The sequence below is a fragment of the Myotis yumanensis genome, unplaced genomic scaffold (genome assembly GCF_028538775.1).
Source record: "Myotis yumanensis isolate MYYU_CA2020_CCGP unplaced genomic scaffold, mMyoYum1.0.hap1 SCAF_6, whole genome shotgun sequence".
NCBI lineage: Eukaryota > Metazoa > Chordata > Mammalia > Chiroptera > Vespertilionidae > Myotis > Myotis yumanensis.
The window spans coordinates 21,533,233-21,559,765 of record NW_027223757.1 but is presented as its reverse complement, the minus strand read 5'-3'; the positions used below and the strand labels follow the sequence as shown (position 1 = coordinate 21,559,765).

General features: G+C 40.4%; 1 protein-coding gene and 1 pseudogene across 3 annotated transcripts; one reads left to right on the top strand and one right to left on the bottom strand.

Annotated features, from left to right (window-relative positions):
• The first annotated feature begins 1,974 nt into the window (after window positions 1-1,974).
• VNN2 (vanin 2) lies at window positions 1,975-26,533 on the top strand. 3 transcript variants are annotated; one of them, XM_070417718.1, is made up of 10 exons: window positions 1,975-2,042; window positions 11,013-11,193; window positions 11,365-11,419; window positions 11,703-11,934; window positions 12,059-12,189; window positions 15,380-15,572; window positions 17,205-17,493; window positions 19,373-19,746; window positions 20,887-21,057; window positions 25,427-26,533. In XM_070417718.1, the coding sequence occupies exons 4-10, from the start codon at window positions 11,722-11,724 to the stop codon at window positions 25,607-25,609; spliced, it is 1,554 nt and encodes a 517-aa protein (XP_070273819.1). In that variant the 5' UTR covers window positions 1,975-2,042; window positions 11,013-11,193; window positions 11,365-11,419; window positions 11,703-11,721; the 3' UTR covers window positions 25,610-26,533. The 3 variants fall into 3 exon arrangements, with proteins under 3 accessions (XP_070273819.1, XP_070273821.1, XP_070273820.1); XM_070417719.1 differs by lacking the exon at window positions 1,975-2,042 and adding an exon at window positions 9,898-9,912 and having other exon boundaries at window positions 11,046-11,193; XM_070417720.1 differs by lacking the exons at window positions 1,975-2,042; window positions 20,887-21,057 and adding an exon at window positions 6,724-6,757.
• On the bottom strand, window positions 5,752-8,224 carry LOC139012827 (splicing regulator RBM11-like; annotated as a pseudogene).

Below are 26,533 nucleotides of genomic sequence, written 5' to 3'. Positions count from 1 at the left end.
TTCCATTTGTGCGACGTATTTTCAATTATTATCTGGATTTATAAGCAATGCTTGATGTAACATTCATTTCCCATAATCTCTGTTTCAATTCTGCCATCTTTAAAAAAACAACACATATTTCTAGTAGATATATCCATTCCTAGAGCAGGCGATTCCACAGGAATGCTTGTATGTTAGTAAAGGGATTCCTCCGACTTCATGTAAAATCCATGCTGTTGTTTGAAGTGCAACTATCACACCTCCTGATCCATTTCCGTGGTGTAACAGCCACATTTACCTTTTTAACATATTTCGTACCGCTCAGAAGTTTTCTCGTGTTTCACGCGCCATCTGTTAAGGACCGCTCACGAGTGTTCTCGTTTTTCATGCCCATGGAAAAAGGAGCGAATCTAGATACGTAAATTTTGTTTGGTCCCTCTTCATAGAGGAAAATGTTTTACGCAGTACCATACGTTATAAAAGTACTAGGAACTTTAATTGTTTAATTGTTTTTGTAAATAAAAATGTTATAATTATTGAAAAACAACACCTAAAGTGCATTATGATGATTTAAATAACGTGCAGTTTGCCCGAAAAACGTGTGGTCCCTGGCGTATGTCTTAGAGATTTCTATGTGGTACACAATGTGTTAAAACAGAAGAAAGGGCTTTAGCTATTTAGCTGTACAAACATATTTATTGAATGCCTTTTCTGAACCGATCCTGTGATAATGTGCTAGAGATTTCACTGTGATCAAGATAAACACAGTCTCTGCCCATATCCAACTTATATTTTAGAGGAAGATAATAAATACCAGAATCTCTATTTTACAGAGAGGCTAGGAAGGAAAACAACATGGTGATGTGAGAGAGTGACTGATGGGTTGATTGGGTGTGGGGTCCTAATTTAGACAAGGCTTCTCTGTGGAGGTGGGGCTTTTGAACTGAGAATGAGAGGAAAGCAGACCGCAGCATGTGCAAAGGGGCTGGAGGTGGTCAGAGGTGAGGCTGCAGCCTGCACACCTGAAGTCTAGTAAGAGAGGAGGTTGGAGAAGTGTGGAGGGGCCAGCTTTTAGGTGGGGATGCTAGATCTGATGCATATTTCAGGAAGGCTATTGTCTGGGCATGTGGATGTGAGCGGGATGTGATTTAGCAGAGTTGGAGGGAGATCTTCGGAAGCTTTGAGGAAAATTTTAATGATTTGGATCAGGGATGTGGTGGTAGAAAGGGAGAGGAAAGGGCATGTTTGGAAGTGGAACCAACAACACCTGCTGATGTGGAGGGAAAGGGAAGAGGAATTTAGGATGACCCCAGGTTTTGGCAGGAGGGTGAAGGAAGAATAGTACCAAACAGATCCTGAAGGGTCAAATTAAACCATAATGTGATGCCCTTTCACACCACCAAAACGAACAGAAAAAAAAAAAAATGTAAAGGATGACAAAACCAAGATTGGGGATGATGGAGAGCGGCTTGAAGTACGACAGTTTTGGAATACTTTTTGACATTAATTGCCCAAATCGAATATCCACAAATTCCATGCACTCTTCATTCTCCCTCTCCCCCAAATTCCCTTCGCATCATGAGACCTCCAGAGGGTGGTCCAGTGCTGGAAGTGCATGGGGGGAGGGGGAGGCGGGAGGGATGTCACAGATTCCCCCGTTTCCCAGAACAACCCCAGGAAGGAGTGTGACCCCGGCCCGCTGCATTGTATAGGGTGCAGAACAGGTGCAGGCCTCGGTCACCCTCCCCCAGCTTCAATGCTTAAATCGCCCTGGTCCCACTTCAATGCTTTTCATGGCAGAGCACAGGCTCTGGCAAGGTCGCCTCTCCTCCTCCCAGTGGCCTAGAATATACGGAGTGCCTGCAGTTTCCGACGCTGCCGCGCGGGGCCGCTATTGCACCCGGCGAGCAGCCGGCAGCTTCCTGCGGGGCGGCGGCTGGGCTCCCACCTCCACCACCCGGCGTCCAGCGCCCCCCAGGACCCAGGGCCGACCTTCTAGTACCGCTACCAGCGCTATTGACTGTTGAGAGTTCAAAGTCAACGCAAAGATTCCAAGCTTTCTGGTGAGAGAACTTTCTGTTTCCATTCCCAACAGGCTGTTGTCAACACATGCCGCCGCGGAGACCAGTGTATTTAAAGACACTTTGTATGAAACTAACCTTGTAGCTTCCTCATTTTATGATTTTGCAAGTCATATTAAAATAAATGACCAAAAAGAAAAAAACGTTAAAAAATAGAGGAACTTTGAGCAATAAAACCAAAAGACAGGGTGGAACTATCAAAGGAAATCGTTGTGTTCATTTATCTTTTTATATGTTTATATTCTTCTAAATGTAACAAAGGTGCCTAACTTAAAAGAATCCTTTAACAAAAAGAGACTATTTTATGTGGGTAAATGTAGCATGTAATAGTAATCAAGAAAATGTATCTTTTGTGTTAAGACCATGTTGCAACCTATGCATATGTGATATATAAATTAATCAAAGGAAAAAGAAAAAGGACAAATAAATCACAAATTATATTTTTAATTAAACTTTATAAGTTTGGGGATCATTTTTTATTCACATGCAGTTGTAAGAATTAATACAAAGCCCTGGCCAGTGTGGCTTAATTGGCTGAGCAGGTGGTTGAGTGTTGTCTCATGCACCAAAAAGTGGCAGATTGGATTCCCGGTTGGGGCACATGCAAGTACATGCCAGGAGGGGGCATGCGATGGTTGTTTCTCTTTCTCCCTCTCCCTCTCCCTCTTCAAAAATCAATCAAAACATTTTTATTTTTTATTTTTTATTTTATTTTATTTATTTTTTAATTAAATCTTTATTGTTCAGATTATTACAGTTGTTCCTCTTTTTTCCCCCCCATAGCTCTCCTCCACCCAGTTCCTACCCCACCCTCTGCCCTTACCCCTCCCACTGTCCTCATCCATAGGTGTATGATTTTTGTCCAGTCTCTTCCTGCACTCCCACACCCCTTTCCCTTCAAGAATTGTCAGTCCACTCCCTTTCCATGCCCCTGGTTCTATTATAGTCACCAGTTTACTCTGTTTATCAGATTTTGTATTCACTTGAATTTTAGATTCACTTGTTGATAGATATGTATTTGCTGTTCATAATTTTTATCTTTACCTTTTTCTTCTTCCTCTTCTTAAAGAATACCTTTCAGCATTTCATATAATGCTGGTTTGGTGGTGATGAACTCCTTTAGCTTTTTCTTATCTGTGAAGCTCTTTATCTGACCTTCAATTCTGAATAATAGCTTTGCTGGATAAAGTAATCTTGGTTGTAGGTTCTTGCTATTCATCACTTTGAATATTTCTTAAAAAGGAATTAATAGCCCTGACCAGTTTGGCTCAGTGGATAGAGTGTCAGCCTAAGGACTCAAGGGTCCCAGATTCGATTCTGGTCAAGGGCATGTACCTTGGTTGTGGGCACATCCCCAGTACGGGGTGTGCAGGAGGCAGCTGATCGATGTTTCTATCTCATCGATGTTTCTAACTCTCTATCCCTCTCCCTTCCTCTCTGTAAAAAAAATCAATAAAATATATATATTTTTAAAAGGAATTACTATACAGAGGTTATGTATACTCTTTACCAAGTTTTCCCCAATGAAAACATCTTGCAACATTATTGTACAAAATCATAGCCAGGATATATTGATGGAATCGGCGTGGCTCAGTGGTTGAGCCTTGACCTATGAACCAGGAGGTCTCTGTTCAATTCCTGGTCAGGGCACAGCCCTGGTTGTAGACTCAATATCCAGTAAGGGGTGAGCAGGAGGCAGCTGATAGATGATTCTCTCTCATCACTGATGTTTTTCTCTCTCCCTTCCTCTTTAAAATCAATATATATTTTAAAAGATACAGAACATTCTCCATCCTTCATGTTGCCTCTTTATAGAACATCCAGTTCCCTTTCACAGTCACACCTTCCTTAATCTCTGGCAACCACTAATCTGTTTTCTATTTCTATAGTTTTGTCATTTTAAGAATGTTGTATAAGTGGAATCACATAGTATGTTATTAACTTTGGGGATTGGGCTTTTTTCATTCAGCACATTGCTCTTAAGATTCATCTACATTGTTGCATGTACCTATCGTTCATTTCTTTATATTGCTGAGGAATATTCCATGGTACAGGTCTACAGCTTGCCTTATCATTCATTGAAGGACACCTGGATTATTTCCAGCTTATGTTTATTACAAATAACACTACTATGAACATTAATGTTCAGATTTTTGTGTGAACATGTCTTCATAATTTGGGATAACTGCCTGGGAATGATACAGCTGTTGGATAGTATAGTAGTTGCATGATTAGTTTTCCCCTCAAATAACCCATTATTTTACATAGGAAATTTGATTTGGATAATAGATATTAAATATCATACATTAATGAAATATTCTATTTACTTATTTATTAAGTTGTGAGGATTTATTTTTTTTAAATATATTTTTATTGATTTTTTACAGAGAGGAAGGGAGAGGGACAGAGAGTTAGAAACATTGATGAGAGAGAAACATCGATCAGCTGCCTCCTGCACACCCCCCACTGGGGATGTGTCCGCAACCAACGTACATGCCCTTGACCGGAATCGAACCCGGGACCCTTCAGTCTGCAGGCCGACGCTCTATCCACGGAGCCAAACCGGTCAGGCAAGTTGTGAGGATTTAAATATGATAAATATACCTCCTCAAATCTAGCTGGTAAAAGAGGTGGATAATAAATACCAACATAATTTTCTAACTGATTTTCACTAAGTACAATTACTAGTAAATGAAAGTAAAGAAACACATATCTCTGTTTATATACAATCTTATAAAAAAGGAATGACCCAAAGTTTAGTCCTATGATAGTTATCTTTCCTTTGGTATCAATATCATATGTCCTCTATTTATGAAAAACTCATAGGAGTGTAAGACTCAAATAGCATATTCAGACAAAGAAAAACACATCTACGGTATTAACAAAGAGAACTAAATAAAGCCTGCTTATTCAGCCTTTTTTAAGAACAACTTGCAAATCTTAAACATTTGCACTAGTTTTCTCAGAAAATCCACAGCCTGTTCTACTCCCAGCCTGTTTGTAGTTGAGAGTTATAGGTGACAATCTAGGAAGTCTTGGGGTTCAGCACGACTTCTGAGTTTAGTGCAATTTTGTCATCAGTACTAAAACAAATCATTCAAAGTCTGTTTCTTCTTGACAAAAAGCATGACAAATACAAAAAGTAGTACATTATTATTTCATTTTTAAGTTTTTGTCATTCAAAACAAATTTGAATACCAAATCAGTTGTCACATTATTATATACTAGAGGCTCAGTGCAGAAATTCATGCACAGGTAGAGTCCCTAAGCCTGGCTGGCGATCAGGGCCAATCAGGTTCTCCACCTCCCCGCCTCCTTCTTCCCTCACTCCCTCAGCACCGCCCCGTCACCACCAGCTGCCGCTGGTCACCTGCCATGTTCCGTGCCGCCCCCTGGTGGTCAGCGCACATCATAGCGAGCGATCCAAGTCTCCTGGTCGAACTCCTGAGAGAACACTTTGCATATTAGCCTTTTATACATATGGATTTTGAAAATGTCCACCATGAAATCAATTGTTGGATGAATTCTGATAGAGTTGTTTTCCTTTAAAAAATTAAAATCAGTGTACATAAATATTTGAACATAATATTAATAACTTTTCTTCATATACTTTCAGCACTTTGGGCCATATTCATTTCCTGTATTGTTTTCTGTTTTATCACTATTACTGGGTCCTTTCACCTCTTATTATTTACTTCTTACTTAGCTGATGAAGATCAGTCACTCAGTTGTTGGTGAGTCCATTCCCAAGAGCCAGGTCCTGTCTCTAGATGTGGAACACGAATAGTGGGAGGACAGGGCTATGCATTAGGAAGTGGCACTATCATCTCATAGTAAGAAAGCAGCAACACTGGACTATATACATGCCCTTGCATCTTCTGAAAGAAAAAAATATCTCAAGGAAAAGCAGCAATATTGGGGGGAAATGCATAGGGAAGGAAGACCTGCCCACGACTTCTTTCATTTTTGTTGTTGGGGAATTTGTCTTAACACAGCTCTCAGGACCTTGGTGAGTTGATTTAGAGGAGCAAGCACTCCCACGTATATACTGTTCATTAATTGATCATTGATCTTCCATAGAAATGAATTCCATTTAGCAGCGCTATGGCCTGTGACTCTGATTCTGGGTGTTCAAAGCAGACAAATGCAAGATGTCGGCTTTTCTTCTCTGTCTTTGCATGTGGTCACTTTGGCTAATGGCTCAACCTATCAGAAGTAACAGCTCATAAAGAAATTCTTGCCCTGACCGGTTTGGCTCAATGGATAGAGCATCAGCCTGCGGACTGAAGGGTCCCAGGTTCTATTCTCGTCAAGGGCATGTACCTTGGTTGGGGACACATCCCCAGTGGGGAGTGTGCAGGAGGCAGCTGATCGATATTTCTCTCTCATCGATGTTTCTAACTCTCTATCCCTCTCCCTTCCTCTCTTTAAAAAATCAATAAAATATATTAAAAAAGAAATTCTTCCTGCCCTGGGGCCTCTCAACTCTCCACCAGCACTGTCCTGTCCTCTTCCAGAACAGGGAACAGGATGTAGGAGGCACTGGGATTCTGCCCTACCTCACTGTTTACTGTTCCATCCAGGATGGGGTGGGGCCATAAGTAGCTTTTTCAGTAACTGCCACGCTTGTTTTCCAGGGTGGCTGGCTCTGCCATTCCGCATTCCCAACAGTAATGAATAAGTAATAGAGTTTCTCGGTAAGTTGTATGCACGTGTGTGTTGTGTGTGTATCTGTTTTTTGAAAAAATCTGTGATGAATGAATTAAGGAGTTAGAATTATTGATCAGAGAGAAAAATCTGTGGTACAGTTGGAACGAAAACATTCAAAAGTAGCTGGTAGAAATGGACTTTCAGTTAATAATTTCAGGATAAACCAGTCAGGGCAGATTGACACGGAAGGTTTTGTGGAAAGAGAGAGAACAATGAGAAAACAGAGACGATGGACTGGTTGAAGTTTTTTTTTTAACAAATTAGTAGCCAAGAACAGGTGGGCACAGGGGCAGAGAGAATTAAAGACCTGGGTCAAAGCTTCCCTGGGCATTGTCCTCCAATAGAACCACCATCTTCTGGGTTTGAAGCAATAATAACAGCAAAAATTATTCAGCACATACTACCTACCACCTTTGGCAGATGAGGGAAACTGTGGTACTGAGAGGTCACATTGCTTACTCATAGTCAGCCAGCTGGGAAGTGATTCAAACCTAGGCACTCTGGCTTCGGGGTCCATGCCATTAACCATCACTCCATACCATCCTGACTCTTATAACTAAAGTGAGAAAAATTCCTGCTATGTGAGTTATCAGTAATTAGATGCAAGGCCATACAGGAATTTAGTTATGCCCACATGGGGGAAAGTTCTAGAGTGGATTTGCATTACAATAAAAGAACAATGGGCTAAAGAGAAGGATATAATCTGAATGTAAGAGTCAACGTAGGTCTTAGGGCTAGAAAAGGGCTAACTTCTCTGGCTCTGTTACTTCCCCTGGCCATTTGGACATTGCTCAGTAGCAACCGTGTAATTCCACCTGGCCTGTGTTACCCAGCCCCTACGACTGCTTGAAAGAAAAGCCCAGAAATCAGGGTTGCCAGGCTAGGATAAAACAAATCCTCCCTCTCCTGGTGCCTACGGGAGCAGAACCCTCAGGCCAGCTGCTGGCCACCCAGAAACTAAACCAAAACAGGAAGTCAGGGGTGATTGGAGGAGCCACCGGCCTTGGAAAGAGGACAACAGATAGGATCCAGGGATGTAAGGCCTCACCTAGACAGACCCGTAAGTAGTGACCTATCTTAGGCATTAAACATGCTTTTTTACATCCTTGCCCATTGAACATGAACAAGGTGAGTAATCGGTGAATTACTGTGATGCTCTGATGAATGAAAACAGGGCTACCCGGCAGACCTAACACACTCAAGAGCTGAAACTAACCACAGGATATTCCGTTCATACAAATTCCTAACTGCATAGGTTATCATGGGAAGTCATGTCCTAAGGCCTATATGATAGATTAATCTTTACATTGAACAAGCCCTTTCCATTGTTTTTGTGCTTCTAGGAGAATAAGCTTAGAATGTCAGAATAAATCTTCTCTAGACCTCCAGAGATAAACACCCAGTACCGGGGCCAGACCACCCCAGCATGCCTTGTTGTTATTATTTACCTGCATACCTCTATACAGTTACTTGTATGTTAAGTGTTAACTATCCAGCACCCATCAATGTAAAAGAAGTATGCATCTCTCCATTTTTATTTTTCATTCAGTCCTAGAGATTTCCCTGCTTTGCAGCCTCTCACTTCCTTATCTACCACCAATGGATTTCATAACCATCCTTCCATGTAGACTTTTGATTTTACTAATATATAAACTAAACCACAAAACTGTTACTCCTTGGAGCATTTTCTCAAACCTTTGAGATTTTTGATTGCAGGTCTAGCCCTCAGCTTTGACTCAAACTCTTTGAACTTTTATGTTTGAATATCCACATATTGTTTGATAAAAACAATAAATGTCCCACAGCTTGACACTTTTCTACTTTTAATCTATCTTTTCATTTTTCTCCTTCTGTAGTACCTGGGATTTCAGCTTTATTGTTTTATCCTTTCAAGTGCTTGTTCCTATAACTGCCAACACAAATGAACAAGTGGCTTTGATCTGCTCCTTTGGATTTATTCCTGTTGTCCTGAAAATAAGGCGGTCATCCTTATTTTGCCACAATCTTTGAATGCAGCTGTCTTAATCCATGTGGGCTGCTGTAATGGAATACTACAAACTGGGCATCTAATAAACAATGGAATTTTATTTCTCACAGTTCTGGAGGCTGGGATGTCCAAGATAAAGGTTCAGATTCAGTATCTGGTGAGGACCTGATTCCTACTTCACATTGTGTTCTTACATAGAAGAAGGGGCAAAGGAGTTCCATAGAGATTCTATTATAAGGGCAGGAATTCCATTCTTTTTTTTTTTTTAATTTTAAATTTATTTTTGTATTGATTTCAGAGAGGAAGGGAGACGGGGAGAGAGATAGAAATATCAATGATGAAAGAGAATCATTGGTTGGCTGTCTCCTACATGCCCCCCACTGGGGATCAAGCCTGCAACCCAGGCATATGCCCTGCCTGACCAGGAATTGAACTGTGACCTCCTGGTTCACTGGTGAATGCTCAACCACTGCGCCACACCTGCCGGGAAGGAGTCCCATTCTTTTTTTTTTTTTTTTTTTTCTTTTTTTAACAGTCATATTTATTGCAAATCCGGGACTATGAGGGGCCATTCCCCAAATCTCATAGTAAAAAGATGGTCGCAAAACCAGACTTATACAGGCAAAAATCACAAAGGTATTGATTACATCCCAAGGTTTGGAATGAGGAACCTGATTTGCAAAAAGCAGTTTACAGAAGCAGAAGCAGCATGTTTTCTAAATTACAGTTTTGGGCCCTAACCGGTTTGGCTCAGTGGATAGAGCATCGGCCTGTGGACTGAAAGGTCCCAGGTTCGATTCCGGTCAAGGGCATGTACCTTGGTTGCGGGCACATCTCTAATAGGAGGTGTGCAGGAGGCAGCTGATTGATGTTTCTCTCTCATTGATGTTTCTAACTCTCTATCCCTCTCCTTTCCTCTCTGTGAAAAATCAATAAAATATGTTAAAAAAATAAAATAAATTACAGTTTTGGGTCTCTTGGATCACTGAATTGACAGAAACATATTATCTAGACCCCTCGGGTCTGGAATGAGGAACCTGGTCAGACTTAAGCATGTTATCTAAATTACAGTTTTGGGTCTCCGGAACACTGAGTCAACAGCGACACGTTAACTGGAGTCCTCTGACCTTGGGATAAGTGTGCTGTCCTTCCCAGGTAAAGGAAAATGTGCTTTCTAAGACCAGTATGACCACAACCCATGGGATACTCACATTACAATCAATAGGGTATTTAATCGAATGGGATGATTTATATAATTCAGAAAATCAAAATAACTTAAAAGCAAATAAGTACAGAAGCTAAACAGCAGGGTTAAAGTTAAAGATGATTGCTACCATACTTCATTCCCCACTGGTTTTATGTGCATGAGTCAAATCATGGAGGAGTCCCATTCTTGAGGGCTCCTCCCTCATGACATAAACATTTTGCAAAGGCCCCACTTCCTGATACATCACACTAAGAATTAGGTTTGGACATATGAGTTTGGGGGGTGGAGGGGCACACAAACATTCAGTCTGTAGCACCGACCAAAACAATTTTTACAAGTTCCTTTCGGTGAATGCAATGAACTTTGGGCATAGTTGGATGGGAACTAAAGTTAATGGTTTGCAAGCAAAGTCTGCAAGAGAGTTGGTTACTGTTTTCCCTTTGAGGAATCGGGAGCATGCTACCAGTTCAAAGGGACTTTTGCAGCTCCTCAACTTCTGAGAGCTGAAAGCAGAGGGTAGTTTGAACCACGTGAAATCACGGAGGCCGTAGGTCAAAAACAGTTGGCTACTGGCAACTTCCTGTGGCACAACCCTTTCCATTCAGTAGGGCATGACATTTCATAACTCTCCGATTTCCTCTTGGTTTTAGTTGCATTAGCTGTCCGAGCAGTTGAACGCCCATCCAAGTCTCACTTGCATGAGACCAGGCACCAAAAAATAAAGTTCAGGCTGGTTCTGCTCAAGCAGACATTTCCTTCCAAAAAGGCAGATTCAAACAATCTTTTGAAGACATATGAAAGCCTCCACAGGGACAGGGACAAAAACATTGTTTCTTACCACTATGTCCTTTTTGGAGACATAGTATCATCTTTCTTTCTTTCTCTCTCTCTTTCTTTCTTTCCTTTTTTTTTGTATACAATTATCAAGAGAATAGTTTGAAAAGAAGAACCTGGTTTTTCGTGCTTCTTATTCTGATGTGTCATCCTTGCTGCCATGAGGAAATGCTATCAGTGTTGTACACGCTATTTCCAACTCTTTACTTCTCAGCTCACTTAATGTCATGTCATTTCTGGGAGAGAGGCCAGACGAGGACGTCCTTCAGGCTGAGGCAGGGCTCGAAGCGGCTCCGCACTATCCTGAGTTCCTTGGTGTTTTTGTTGTATCTCCACCTCGTGGTTGATGGGCACCTGCCATGTCCTGCTTGGCAAGATCCAGGAGTTGATCTCAGGTACTCTGCCCCCATTTCATCCCCAGGACCCCAAATAGTCTAGATTTGTTTACTCAAATAAGAGTTGTTCTGTGGGCCTAACAACAAAAGCACACGAAACATTCAGGATCATTACATGACTAAATTGTCACTGTTTGAGTTAATAATTGTCATCCCATCCTAATCTTACAGATAACCTTCATGAATCTTGGACTCTCAGACTAACCTTGGGAAAGAGAGAGCGCAGGTATGTTGTGTTATTATTTTTCACATCAGAGTTACTTTAATTTTCTCTCTCTTAAAGGGTGTAATTGTACTACATTTCAATTTTGGTTTTTTTTTGAAATTTGACATCAAATTTTATCAATAGTAGATGTTGTACAATCTTTGAAATGCTTTTTTATTGTATTCATTTAATGGCAATATTTTCTTCTCAAAAGTGGGTTGGGTATAATATTCATAAGATTACAAAATAAGCACTCGGGCGCCACCCTTTATAAATGCGACATGAATTTCACTTGCACTTTCAGAAATCTCTAGACCTTGGCCATGATCACTTCCTCCTTTCAAGCCTCTGTGGCAGTTTTTGCCCTGGTTACCTTGCATGTCAGTGCACTGGATACATTTCTAGCTGCCGTGTATGAACATGCTGTCCTAAGGCCAAAGGGCACAGAGACACCTGTTTCTCGCGACGATGCCTTGCTCCTTAGGAACAAGAATATAGATGTTCTGGAGAAAGCGATAAAGCAGGCAGCTGAGCAGGTATTCTTTTATTTCTACTAATCTTAATCCATGGCAGGGACATGAAATCTGGTGGAAGGTTGCAGTGTTGCATTGTCTGTGTTACACGTGGAGACATACTTTTGATTGGACTTGTTTTGAATAGGGTGCTCAAATTATCGTGACTCCAGAAGATGCACTTTATGGATGGAAATTTACCAGGGAAACCATTTTCCCTTATCTGGAGGATATCCCAGACCCTCAGGTGGACTGGATTCCATGTCAAGACCCCCAAAGGTATTGTCTCTGTCCTAGTTGTCTGTGCAAAAGTGCTGCAATTCTCTAAAATGCGCATGTTCACCACCGCAACATGTTAAATCCTGAATTATCATGTATCTGGTGGTATGTTATTGGTATATTTATCTTGGCATTGGTTAGATTTAAAAAATTGCACTTAGATACCATTTAATATCTTTATTCAATTTAGAGAAAATATGTAAACAGGACATTTCTAAGTAGGACTGCTGATGAAGGGGGAGAGGAACTCATGGATACAAGTAGTAAATTAATTTATGAAGTGGACAGTGGGTTGTGTTTGGAAAACATTTCCATGTCTCTATTTAAAGGTACCATGTTGCAGTTGTATTGGAATCTGCTTCTCAGGCAGAAAGACCTCACTGTGTACTCTCTAGTGCAGCAGTTCTCAACCTGTGGGTCACGACCCCTTTGGCGGTCGAATGACCCTTTCACAGGGGCCGCCTAAGACGATCCTGCATATCAGATATTTACATTACGATTCATAACAGTAGCAACATTACAGTTATGAAGTAGCAATGACAATAATTTTATGGTTGGGTCACAATATGAGGAACTGTATTTAAAGGGCCAGAAGGTTGAGAACCACTGCTCTAGTGAATCATAAGACTTATGCTATGAAACTTTGCATGTTCCTAGGCTCATAAAGGTAATTTTCCTGAGAAAAAGTAATCTAGGAATGTAATCTAGGAATCTAATGCAACATATTTAATAGACGTGGATGTATGTTTAATATATAAATCCTACTTCCTAATAAGACTTGGAGGTTATTGAGGTACAGATTGTACACTTCAAACCTTTCAGGGAAAGGTCTCTCACTCTATCCCACTTATTCTTACTCATCTTTCAGATCCTCTCACTATGTTGCCCTCTCATACTTTCTCATTCTTTTACATCAAATGAAGTTTATGTAACATTTCTCTGCCACATATATACATATATATATATTTTATAAATCAGACTTTCTTTTTTTTTAAATATATTTTATTGATTTTTTACAGAGAGGAAGGGAGCGGGAGAGAGTCAGAAACATCGATGAGAGAGAAACATTGATCAGCTGCCTCCTGCACACTCCCCACTGGGTATGTGCCCGCAACCAAGGTACATGCCCTTGACTGGAATCGAACCTGGGACCCTTAAGTCCACAGGCCAACACTCTATCCACTGAGCCAAATCGGTCAGGGCCCTCTGCCATATTTTTGCTGGAGGATTATAGCTACCACACTTCTTTAGGCACTCCTGGTTATTCTGACATTTATATAAGGGCTACCAGGAAAGGGCTTTTCTTTGCTCTAGAGAGATTAACTGCACACAAAAAAAAGAAGAAGAAGAAAAAAAGAGAGAATATTGGGTTACATGACCTCGGACAATTTCCTCTTCCCACCCTTCCTGTCCTGAGCTGATTTCTCTGTGGTGTTTGTAAGAAATTTTATTTCGTGTAAAAAAGAGGCCAATAGCTGGACAGTCTTTCTGCCTAGAAGTTTTGGGAATTGGGATGGCCCATTTATTTTTAATCTCACAGTATGACTGAGTTCTGGATTTCCTGTTAAAAACAACATATGATGCAAATGTATGGATGAGTCAAAGGTCACAGTAACTATGGGAACTAGTAAATGTTGGGGGACAGGCTCTTCTATATGGTTAGTAAGTGCCTCTATTATAGCCCTACAGGAGAAGAAAAACATTTTGACAGAAAATTGGCTTGCATTATCATCAGATATAGTCAAATTTAAATAATTAATCTTTTCATTCATTCAACCATTTTTTAAAAATATTTTTTTTATTGATTTCAGAGAGGAAGGGAGAGGGAGAGAGAGATGGAAACATCAATGATGAGAGAAAATCATTGATCATTGGCTGCCTCCTGCCCAGCTCCCACCGGGGATTGAGCCCGCAACCTGGGTACATGCCCTTGACCAGAATCAAACCCAGGAATGTAACCTGCACCCTATTTACTGAGCCAAACCAGCTCGGGCAGATTTCCTTCTTTTTATGGCCATGTACTATTCCATTGTATAAATGTACCCTAGCTTTTTTATCCAGTCATCCACTGATGGGCACTTGGGCTGTTTCCAGATCTTGGCAATTGTAAATAATGCTGCTATAAACAGAGGAGTGCATGTATTCTTTAGAATTGGTATTTTGGGATTCTTAGGATATATTCCCAGAAGTGGGATCACTGGGTCAAAAGGCAGTTTTATTTTTAATTTTTTGAGAAAACTCCATACTGTTGCCCACAGTGGCTACCCCAGTCTGCATTCCCACCAGCAGTATACAAGGGTTTCCCTTTCTCCATATGCTCGCCAGCAGTTGTTGTTTATTGACTTATTGATGGTAGCCATTCTGGCAGGTGTGAGGTGAATCTCATTGTGGTTTTAATTCTCTGATGATTAGTGATGTTGAGCATTTTTTCATATATCTATTGACCATCTATCTGTCCTATTGTTATTATTATTTATATATGAAGTAACTAAATACTTTTTAAAGTTGAAATGCCTTTTTTATTGAGATATAATTGGCATATAACATTGTGTAAATTTAAGGTGTATAATGTGTTAAATTGATACGTTTATATATTGCAATATGATTACCACCATAGCTCCAGTTAATCCCTCTATCATGTCATATAACTATCATTTCTTGTTATGGTGAGGACAATTAAGATCTAGTCTCACCCTGACCGGTTTGGCTCAGTGGATAGAGCATCGGCCTGCGGACTGAAGGGTCCCGGGTTGGATTCCAGTCAAGGGCATGTACCTTGGTTGCAGGCACATCCCCAGTAGGGGGTGTGCAGGAGGCAGCTGATCGTTGCTTCTCTCTCACCGATGTTTCTAACTCTCTATCCCTCTCCCTTCCTTTCTGTAAAAAATCAATAAAATATATATATATTTTAAAAAAGATCTAGTCTCTAAGCAACTTTGAAGTCTATAATACAATATTATTATCTGTATGCTGTACATTAGACCTCCAAGACTTATTTACCTACTAGTTGCAAGTTTGTACTCTTAAACCACATATTCTCAATTCCCCTATCTTCTGGCTCCTGGTAACCACTATTCTACTCTGTTTCTGTGAATTCAGTCTTTTTAGATTCCACAAATAAGTGATATCATACAGTATTTGTCTTTCTCTGTCTGACTTATTAAAATCTCTTCATTAAAATTTGATTTAGATTTGGTCACACACCCATACAAACAAGACTCAGCTGCCTGGCCAAGAACAACTCTATCTATGTCTTGGCAAATATTGGGGACAAAAAGCGATGTAATTCTCAGGACTCCACATGTCCTCCTAATGGCTATTATCAGTACAATACCAACGTGGTATATGATGCAAAGGGACAGTTGGTGGCACGTTACCACAAGGTAAGAGAGGGTGGGTATGTAGAATGATGACTGTTATGAGGGGGATGAATGCTGTGTTAAGTATTTTGAGCTTTATTCCCCATATAGGATGTTATTAGAGATTTTTTGTTAAGGCAAACACTAAAGAAAGTCAAATTTTAGAAAAAACTAATCTGGGAAAAAATGTAGGCAAAGAGCTATTAGAAAGATGTTGCAATAGTCCATGATTGAGATAAATCATTCTGTGTATAAAAACGTAATTTTAATATTAATTCAAAGGATACCAAGGTGACTGTGGTCTGGATACCATTTAATACTGAAATGATATAAAGATGTTTCTAAATTGTATGAATGAGTTTTACAGAAGTTAATTTCCCTGTTTTCTATCAAATTACAAAAACTATCTTTCCCTTTATTTTTCATACCAGTTAACTGAATTACCCTCTTATGAATTTAAGGTTAGATCAGAAAATTTTTACTATAAACTTTGAATTAGAAGAGCAAAATAACCTTTAGCCATAATTTTATACCAAATTGGCAGGGAAAGAGCCAGCCTTCTAAGTGGATATGGGATATGCATGTCAGTGTGTCAATCCTCTTCCACACCCACCCACACTTTTTCTAAGCATCTTAAATTGTATCTTTTAACAATTTCTCCACCCAGAATCTTTTGAGTGGAGAAATAATCTGCTGGAAGTCCCAGTTGAAATGTAAGAAGTGATATTAACCCAATTGTTTTTCAATGCTTTTGATCACATACTGCTACAGAAAAAAAAATTGTATATTTATTTTTGTATTTCTAAATAAAACACAGTCCTAGTGGTTTGGCTCAGTGGATAGAGTGTTGGCCTGCAGACCGAAGGGTCCCAGGTTCAATTCTGGTCAAGGGTATGTACCTCGGTTGCAGGCTCCTCCCTGGTCCAGGCCCTGGTGGGGGCTCCTGCAGAAGGCAACCCATTGATGTGTTTCTCTCACATCGATATTTCTCTCTGTCTTTCCCATTCTTTTTCATAATCCCTAAAAATCAATGGAAAAATATCCTTGGGTGAGGATTAAAAAAACAAAACAAAAATAAGTAAGTAAGTAAGTAAATAAATAAATAAAAAAAATAATCACATAACTTTCAAACAGCTTCCTTACAGTTTTCTTCATTTTGTGGGTTTTGACAACTTCTTTTCATTTATAATTTCAGCAATTTTGAAAGCTCTGAAATTATTTTGGATGGGACGCTGTAAAGAGGGAGGTAGCACCCCTCATCCACTTAACAGGTGCTTATTGTGCATCTATTATGTTTCTAGGGTCAGGGATTCAATAACAGCATTCTTCTTTGAATCCCTGACACCTAGATACATTAAAAAAGCTTCTTCAGCTTTTAAGAAAGTCATAACCTATAATTTATGGGAAGTTATCTGTCTTCTAATTTGGGCAGGCTGGGGTTGGGGAGGAGATATTGTATTCCTTTTCCTTGGCCTTTTACTTCCAATAACCAGTCTCATTCACTGCCTATAGGGTCTCAGTTGACCATAACCAAATCTAGTACTAACTTTGGAGGGGTTTTTTTCTCTTCTTTTTCTTTCTTTCTTTTTTTTTTTTAACAAGTCATCTCTTCAGTAAAGAAGCTTTTCCTGGTTTTGTCTTATGCATTTGTTACAGTACCACCTCTACTCTGAGCCTCAGTTTGATGCCCCTGAAAAGCCGGAGCTGGTGACTTTCGACACCACCTTTGGAAGGTTTGGCATTTTCACATGCTTCGATATACTCTTCCACGACCCTGCTGTGGCCCTGGTGAAAGACTTCCATGTGGACACCATTCTGTATCCCACAGCGTGGATGAATGTTTTGCCCCTATTGACAGCTATTGAATTCCACTCAGCTTGGGCTATGGGCATGAGAGTTAATCTTCTTGCGGCAAATATACACCATGTGCAACAAAATATGACAGGTAATTTATGACCAGATGAGGTTTGCAGATAATACTTCTAAATGCAGAGAAGCTAATGCCTCAGATGTGAGCTGTCATAACTTTTTGCTTCTTTATAGGGACTAACCACTATATCTTTCAACTTTTCACACATACACTCAAAGCCTAGTGACTGATTTTTTAAAAACATATTTTGGGGAGAGATCAACCAAAGGACTTGTATGCATGCATATAAGCCTAACCATTGGACACAGATACCAGGGGGGTGAAGGCATGAGTGGGAGGGATGGAGGGGGGTAATGGGGGATAAGGACACATATCTAATATCTTAATCAATAAAAAGAATATATTTTTTATTTATTTCAGAAAGGAAGGGAGAGAGAGATAAAAACATCAATGATGAGAGAGAATCACCGATTGGCTGCCTCCTGCATACTCCCAACACCCCCAACTGGGGATCAAGCCTACAACCCAGGCATGTGCCCTTGACTAGACTCGAACCCGGGACCCTTCAGTCCGCAGGCTGATGCTCTATCTACTAAGCCAAACAGGCTAGGGCCCTAGTGACTGATTTGAGCAGCTACGGTTACAGTAAGACCTTTCTGTGCATTATTTCTTTATCCTCACAACAACTCTGAGAGATGAGTACTACCATCCACTTTTACAGGTTAGAAACCTGAGACACAGAGCATGCAAGTAACTTGCCAAAGGCTACCAGCTAGTGAGTGGCAAAGCATGGAAGTAAACATGATTTGCTCAAACATTGGCAAAGGACAGAGGAGCGTGTTAATTGGTATGTCGTTTGGAACAGTTTACCTTCACAGTAAAAAGTAGCTTAAAACGACAAACATTTATTATCTCACCTTTTCTATCGGTCACTCCTTGGGACTAGCTTAGCTGGGGGATCCTGGCTCGGACTATCTCCTTGGGTTACGTCAAGCCCTTAGCTGGGCTAGTGGTCATCTGAAGCCTTGAGTGGGGCTGGCAGGCCTGTTTCCAGGAGGGCTGCCTCACGTGGTTGTATAGGCAGGATCCCTTAGTTCAGCGGTTCTCAACCTGTGGGTCGCGACCCCTTTGGCAGTCGAGCGACCCTTTCACAGGGGTCTCCTAAGACCATCCTGCATATCAGGTATTTACATTACGATTCATAACAGTAGCAACATTACAGTTATGAAGTAGCAACGAAAATAATTTTATGGTTGGGTCACAACAAGAGGAACTGTATTTAAAGGGCCAGAAGGTTGAGAACCACTGCCTTAGTTCCTCAGGGAATATGGGCAGGAGACCTTCATTTTTGCCACTTGGGCCTTTCCATAGGCTGTGTGATGTATCCTTATGACCTGGCAGCTGACTTTCTTTAGATAGATGATAGATAGATAGATAGATAGATAGAGTGAGTGAGTGAGAGAGGGAGCTGCACTGCTGTTTTTATTAATCACACACCGTCACTTCTACCCTGTTCCATTCATTAGAAGTGAGTTGCAAAGTCCAGCCTGCACTCAAAGGGAAAGGAATTAGACCTACCCATTGGAGAGAAGAGTGTTGAAACATTTGGGAGTGATATGGAGACACCAGCATAGTGGGGACCAGGAGAGAATTTTGTATTACTATTCCCTACCTTTCATGTACTCCCAAATACAAGGACTTTTATATTGGTTTTAATTTTCCACAATGCTCATAAACATTCCTGTTACAGTCAAAGTTTATTTGACACGAGACATCAAACGTCTATTATACTCCCTCCGTAGAGAACAGGAGAAGCGCTTGGGTGTTCCCTGTAACTAGAAGCCTGTGTGCTGTCTCGTTGGGACCAACGTGGTGATGTGACCATGTGCTCAGTTCTGAGGGGGAAACTGGCAGTGTTGGTTTTGTATTAAAAACACTCCTTTTCCATTCGCAGGCAGTGGTATTTATGCACCGCATTCGCCCCGGGTATACCATTATGATATGGAAACAGACTCGGGAAGGCTCCTTGTTTCAGAAGTGGATTCGCGTCCCCGAACCTCTCCTGCCTACCCCACAGCCGTGGACTGGAGTGCCTATGCCACAACCATCAAACCATTCCCAGTCCGGAAAAATACTTTCAGTGGGTTTATTTCCCGAGATGCGTTCAACTTCACAGCACTTTTTGAAAATGCAGGAAATCTTACAGTCTGTCACAGAGATCTCTGCTGCCATTTAAGCTACAGAATGTTAAGAAAAGAAGAGAATGAAGTGTATGTTCTAGGAGCTTTCACAGGACTTCACGGCCGAAGGAGAAGAGAGTACTGGCAGGTAATCTCAGCTCAGGTGAAAGGGAGTGCTTAGGTATCAGTAGTTATAGGGTTCACCTTCCATGTGTGCCCCAGGGAGCCAAGTGCTTATTCTCTACATGACTCCACGCATTGCCAATACAGCATTACACACACACACACACACACACACAAACACACACTAGGAGTAATAATGATATTTGTAATAGAAGTTAACTATAATCGGATTGCTTGCTTAGAGCACATTTAAGAGAATATTTATTAACCTGACCATGATGATTTTCTATTTGTTTTTTTTAAAATATATTTTATTGATTTTTTTTTTACAGAGAGGAAGGGAGAGAGATAGAGAGTTAGAAACATTGATGATAGAGAAACATCGATCAGCTGCCTCCTGCACATCCCCCACTGGGGATGTGCCCGCAACCCAGGTACATGCCCTTGACCGGAATCGAACCCGGGACCTTTCAGTCCACAGGCTGACGCTCTATCCACTGAGCCAAACCGGTTCCGGCGATGATTTTCTATTTGACTAATGAACTAGTTTACATATTATAGTGAACCTCAATAAGGCTTTCTTATGTAGTTTTGCCAATGTATCTGAATATAAACAGTTTTGTTTTAGCTTTTAAAGTCAACACTGAGTAAGGACATCACTTTGATCTTAGTCTCTCTTGTTATCAGATGTTTTTTCATTTTATTTCTTTCCAATGACAAATATTTAAAATTCAAACTTTCATATAGTGTTGCCTATGCATTTGTATCTCATTATACTCTGTATCCCACTGCTCTCTCTTATACAAAGGATATGGAGGAAAAGGGATGGTCAAAATTTTAAACATAATATTAGCTTTAGTACTACTGTTGCAGAGAGATCTCTACTCTCTTGGGCCACCTAATAATCTGATGCGCCAAATTAGTGGTTTAGGTCTAATTCTAAACTGACTTCTTTCTTTCCATCCATTTGTTGCCCAGGAGGTGGGCTTGGTTCTCAAATCATTGGCCATTTCCAATAAAGCTGTTAATGATAAGAAACATGATCCAAATCTTTTATCAAATGAGGAAATAGTTACTTTGCTATAGTTATAAACTGAGTCCATCATTCTAGTACAAGTAACTTAGATGTAAGGCATTGCATTTTATCTACATCTGTTCTACATAGGTATGCACCATGCTGAAATGCAAAACGACTAATCTGACAACTTGTGGACAACCAGTAGAAACAGCTTTGACAAGATTTGACATATTCTCCCTAAGTGGTACATTCAGAACAGAGTATGTTTTTCCTGAAGTGCTACTTACTAAAGTTCACTTGTCACCTGGAAAATTTGAGGTAGGAGGACTTGAAGAGTATTTTTATTTTATCTGTTCTCTGAAGCCAAGCAAAATAGGTTATGGCAACTGTATCACTTAAATTTTACTGTGTAGCTAACTTCCTCAGACCTTAATGGCTTTAGACAATAACCATTTATTAGCTGGTACTTTGTGGTTGACACTGTGAATTGAGTGTAGCTAGGCTGTTTTAGTTTGGAACAGGCTTAGCTGATCTTGGTTGGGCTCATTCATGCATCTGCCACTAGCTGGTGATTGAGCTGGTGTGTGATGGCCTTGTCTTAGACAGCTGGAATGATTGGGGCCACTCTCTCCCTGTGTTCTCTCCTCTTCCAGCAAGCTTGGACTTGAAGGAGTCCAAGAGCAGCAAGAGGGAAAGCCACAATGGGCAAGTTTTTCTCAAGTCTCTGCTTACACCATGTTTGTGAATGTCTCATTAGCCAAAGCAAGTCACATGCCCAAAGTAGTTTCAAAGGTTAGAGAAATAAATGATACAGATCTCTCAATGGATAGAGCTGTAAAATCACATTGCAGAAGGGCGTGAATAAAGGAGGAGGAAGTATGTGGGCCATTTTTACATTTACGGCAAGTAATTCTAAAGTGATGACACTTGGTTGGAATAACATGATAAGATACCTAGAACCTGTGAGCTCAAGGCCCCATTCGTTGAAAAATATTTGTTTACAGATTTTCAATGTCCTTTTGTTGCATGTGGAAACAAATGTAAAATTAGATATTTATTTTACAAATTATAGTGGCTATAACCAAATTAATTTATAAATTAAGCTGGTCTCAAATTAGAATTAAGACTGTAGGTTTTTATCTGCCAGTCCACACACACTCAACCAGTTTGAACCTTCATGTCTTCTCTGAATTGTGGCAAACAGAGGCAGGATTGCAGTAACTAGGGTACAGTCACTGCATTTTTTATAAGAAAAATAAGATCTACATTAAATCACCTAAAGCATTAAGCAAGAACGTCTTTAAAATGTAGATTGCTGATGGTCATGCCTGCCTGTATTATCAGATCGGGATATATCATATTTATAAAAATATTTAATTCTGTGAAACCAACAGAATGGTTTCTCTTAAAGCTGAGAAACCCAGGGAATGGGAATCCTTGGTTGCCGTACAACCTGGTTAGGTAGAATCTCATGAGCAAATGAAGCTGGAATAAAAGCTTAAATGCCAAGTACAGAAAATCATAATCAGATATGAAGTGAGGGCTCTGGAACTGTAATCCAGCAGTTCAAAGGTGGCCAGTCTGGCACAAATAAGTATAGATGAATTGAAAATATGTGAGGCCACTTCAAGTGAGAGAAAGGAGAGCAGGGTTCATACAGATGAGGGGTCAGGTAGTATGGTGGCCCTGTATTCTCATAATCCCTGCCATGTAAACTGAACACACAATCTAATCTCTAGTCTTCTGGGTAGTACTTTGATATTATCCTCCTCCCCCTTGTCATGTACTCATAGAAATGTATCTGTCTCATTGAGAAATTACCCTAGAGTGAGACTGAGCACTTACGTCACAAAAGCATCTCATTTACGGAGAAAGACAAAAAACTTATGGAGTTTTCCAGACCAGATTAAAAGTCCAGAGCCAGAGCCCTGACCGGTGGTCCAATTGGTTGGAGCATTTTCTGGTACACCAAAAGGTGGTGGGTGGATTTGATATCCAGGTTGTGAGTTCGATCCCCAGCCAGAGCATGTGTGGGAGGCAACCAATCGATGTTTCTCTCTCACATTGATATCTATCCCTCCCTCCCTCCCTCCCTCTCTCCTTCCCTCCCTCCCTTCCTATCTCTAAAAATCATTTTTAAAATAAGTCCTGAGTCAGAAATTCCATTTTACTTTCACTCTGAACCACATTGGTATTTGAAGAAGTTGGATGGTGGTAGTTAATGAGGAGGTGGAGAGCATGAAGAAACTAGGACACAGTTATTTACTTTGTTTGTCTTACTTTAAAAAAAAAAAAAAGATCCCAAATGGTTTTAGGTAGCTGGGAACAACAATTAGAGAATGATACAAGAGAGCAAATAGTTAAATTAACAGTATAGTATTTGTAGGTCTCAACTCAACAATTCTCAGAACTTGTCACGCTGTCTCCCATGCCTGAGTACTAGCCCTTCATTCTTGCATGGACGGGGGGGGGGGGGGGGGGGTGGGGGGGGGGTGGGGGGATAGGTAGGGAAGGAGAGAGGGAGGGAGTAAGGAAGGAGTTGCACTATCCTTTAAGTTGGGTACTTTATGGTACATTTATCATTTGGATCATGTCTCATCTTCTCTAGCTTATTTGTTGAAAGAAGAAATAAGATATAGTTTACATCAAAAGGATATAAAAGATGCACTTGCCAGCTGGTAGGCAGGGTTTTGGTGTAACAATGCTTGGAGGGAGCTCCATGGCCAGAGTACTGGTCTTCATTTCTCAAGTATAGATTCCCTATGGCATTACTTTCCCTGAAGTTCATCATATTCTAATGAGCAGACACTAACCAAACTCACAAGATGACAACAGAGAGGACCAATTTATTACTTTTAAAAATAGATTCACTTACCTGGAGAAAAATAACTTTTGCCTCAAGAAGGCTACCCATTGGCAAGTCCTCTCAAACACTGAAGCTATGGATCAGAAGTTTGTTTTGTGAGCACAGGATTAAAACACAAGGGCTTGGGTATTCATGGAACAGATTATCATAAAGCTATGAAAGCCTAAGATAATGTGCTTCTCCTCTGTAGGGCTGGTTATCTGAGACCACATTGAATCTGGGTGCTTACTTTCTTCAAAAAGGGCCAAATAAACCAAAACCAAATCTTGATTAAAAAAAAAAATTATTTTCCTAGAGACCTTTCAAGTCATGGCCCTTCTGTTAATATTGTTTTTAGAGTGATCAGAAGATAGGTTTATATATATATATATATATATATATATATATATATATATATATATATATATATATGATATATTATATATTTCAGAGAGGAAGAGAGAGGGAGAGAGAGATAGAAACATCAATGATGAGAGAGAATCATTGATCAGCTGCCTCCTGCACACCCCACACTGGGGATTGAGCCCGCAACCCAGGCTTATGCCCTGACTGAGAATCAAACCGTGATCTCCTGGTCATAGGTTGACGCTCAACCACTGAGCCATGCTGGCCAGGCAGAAGACAGGTTTTTCATATGAGTCACGCTGGCCATGTCTGCTGGAGTACTACTATTTCCTTGACTGATGCACTCTCCTCAGAAAATATTTACACATTGGCTTACAGGATCACTTCTGCAGGGATTTCAACACATTTGCTGTGTGTCTTTCCCCACCCCTAGTTTTATGCTAAAAATGTGAAATGTCATTGACCATAACCACAAATGTAGGAAATATCTTGCTGTAATGTTTTAGGGAACTTTATGCAAGTCAGTTAAATTTAACCTCTGAATTTCCTATCCATAAAAGGCATAGAATATCTTTCTCACTGATTTGGTGAGGTTCAAATGTGATAATTCATGTGAAAGCATTTAGTGAACAGGGAAGCATTATACAAATATCAGGATGCATTTTTAAGTTCTTAGTACTAAAGGTTTATCTTAACCAAGTTCATTAACCACTGGGAGGAAAAGCTTGCCAGAAATAGGCCACAGGATTGGAAGAATAGATCCATGTGCCAATGGAATGGAGACCAGGACCCTTTTCAGATCCAGTAAATCAGAATCTTGTGAAGGTGGGACCTGTACTTTTTCAGATTTCCACAGGTGATTTTGATGGGTAAGAACTCCCAGTGTAAGGGACTGATCAACTATATTTAGTATACAGTGCTTAAGTGGCTAGTGAATTATGTAGTGTATTTTAGGGAAAATCCTATATAATAAAAGGCTTATATGCAAATTGACCGAATGGCAGAAGGACCTGTTGCTATGACATGCACTGACCACCAGAGGGCAGATGCTCAATGCAGGAGCTGTCTCCTGGTGGCCAGTGCGCTCCCACAGGGGGAGCACCACTCAGCCAGAAGCCCTGAGCCAGGCTCATGGTTGGCGAGCACAGCGGCATTGGCAGGAGCCTCTCCCACCTCCGTAGCAGCGCTAAAGATGTCCACTGACAGCTTAGGCCCGCTCCCCGTGGGGGTGGGGGAGTGGGCCTAAGCTGTCAGTCAGACATCCCCTGAGGGCTCCCAGACTGCGAGAGGGCGCAAGCCAGGCTGAGGGAACTCCCCAACTGCACAAATTTTATCCACCAGGCGTCTAGTGTCTAATAAGAAACCAGTAGAAAAGCTAGAACTACTTAATCAAAATAGGACTATTTAAAAAATATTATTCTGCTTGTAATGCATATTTTCATGAAGCTGACTATCCTTTTTCCACTGTTTCTTTAGGTACTAAAAGATGGGCGTTTGGTAAACAAGAATGGACCCTCTGAACCTATTCTGACACTGTCACTCTTTGGGAGATGGTACACTAAGGACTCACATTCCATCTCAGGAGGGATCAGCAATTTGGAAACAACTAACCTGTTAATAGCCACTTTTTTAATGATCATAGCTTTGCAAATATTATGATGGTATAGAACATCACTTTTTCACATTTATTTTTGCAGCATATATTTTGCTAAATGTGTTTATCGGCTTTTCAAGTTTACTAAGAAACTTTGAAGGGCAATCTCAATGGTATAGACCAGTGATGGCGAACCTATGACATGCGTGTCAAAGGTGACACGCAAACTCATTTTTTGGGGTTGATTTTTCTTTGTTAAATGGCATTTAAATGTATAAAATAAATATCAAAAATATAAATCTTTGTTTTACTATGGTTGCAAATATCAAAAAATTTCTATATGTGACACGGCACCAGAGTTAAGTTAGGGTTTTTCAAAATGCTGACTCGCTGAGCTCAAAAGGTTTGCCATCACTGGTATAGACCAATGATTTCCAAATATGTACATTTCTCATCTTGAATTATTTTTAAGTATTATGGTAATTTTGCCCCCTGGTACTTAGGTCAGATAAAGGAGGATCAAATCTTAGCTCTAACCGTATTTGCTGTGACCTTGTGTGTGCTGGCGTGCATGAGGGGCAGAGTGAGAGCTTCAGGGTCATTGTAAGCAGAGTTGTGGCCTTTGAAGACAGAGAGTCTTATGACTGAATTCCATTTAACATTAAAGACAATTTGCATTCACCTACTATTCTGTGCTAATGATTAGGGGGAAATTTGCTTCCCAATCAGATGGTAATGTTGAAGTTTATCTTCACAATGAAAGTTGTTTTGAGATGTTCTAGAAGCAATGAGAGCTAGTCCAGGTTCATATCAAAGGAGACCTGACTCAGGGCATTCATAGCCTTGAACTATCTCACCTGAAGGCTGTGATATAATTTAACAGGCCCCAAATCCCATAAGACAAAGGTCATGACTGTTAATAGTAACACTGTTGTCAGCATTGGGTAGTCTGCTTAAAAAAAAATATATATATATATTGCTACTCCAAA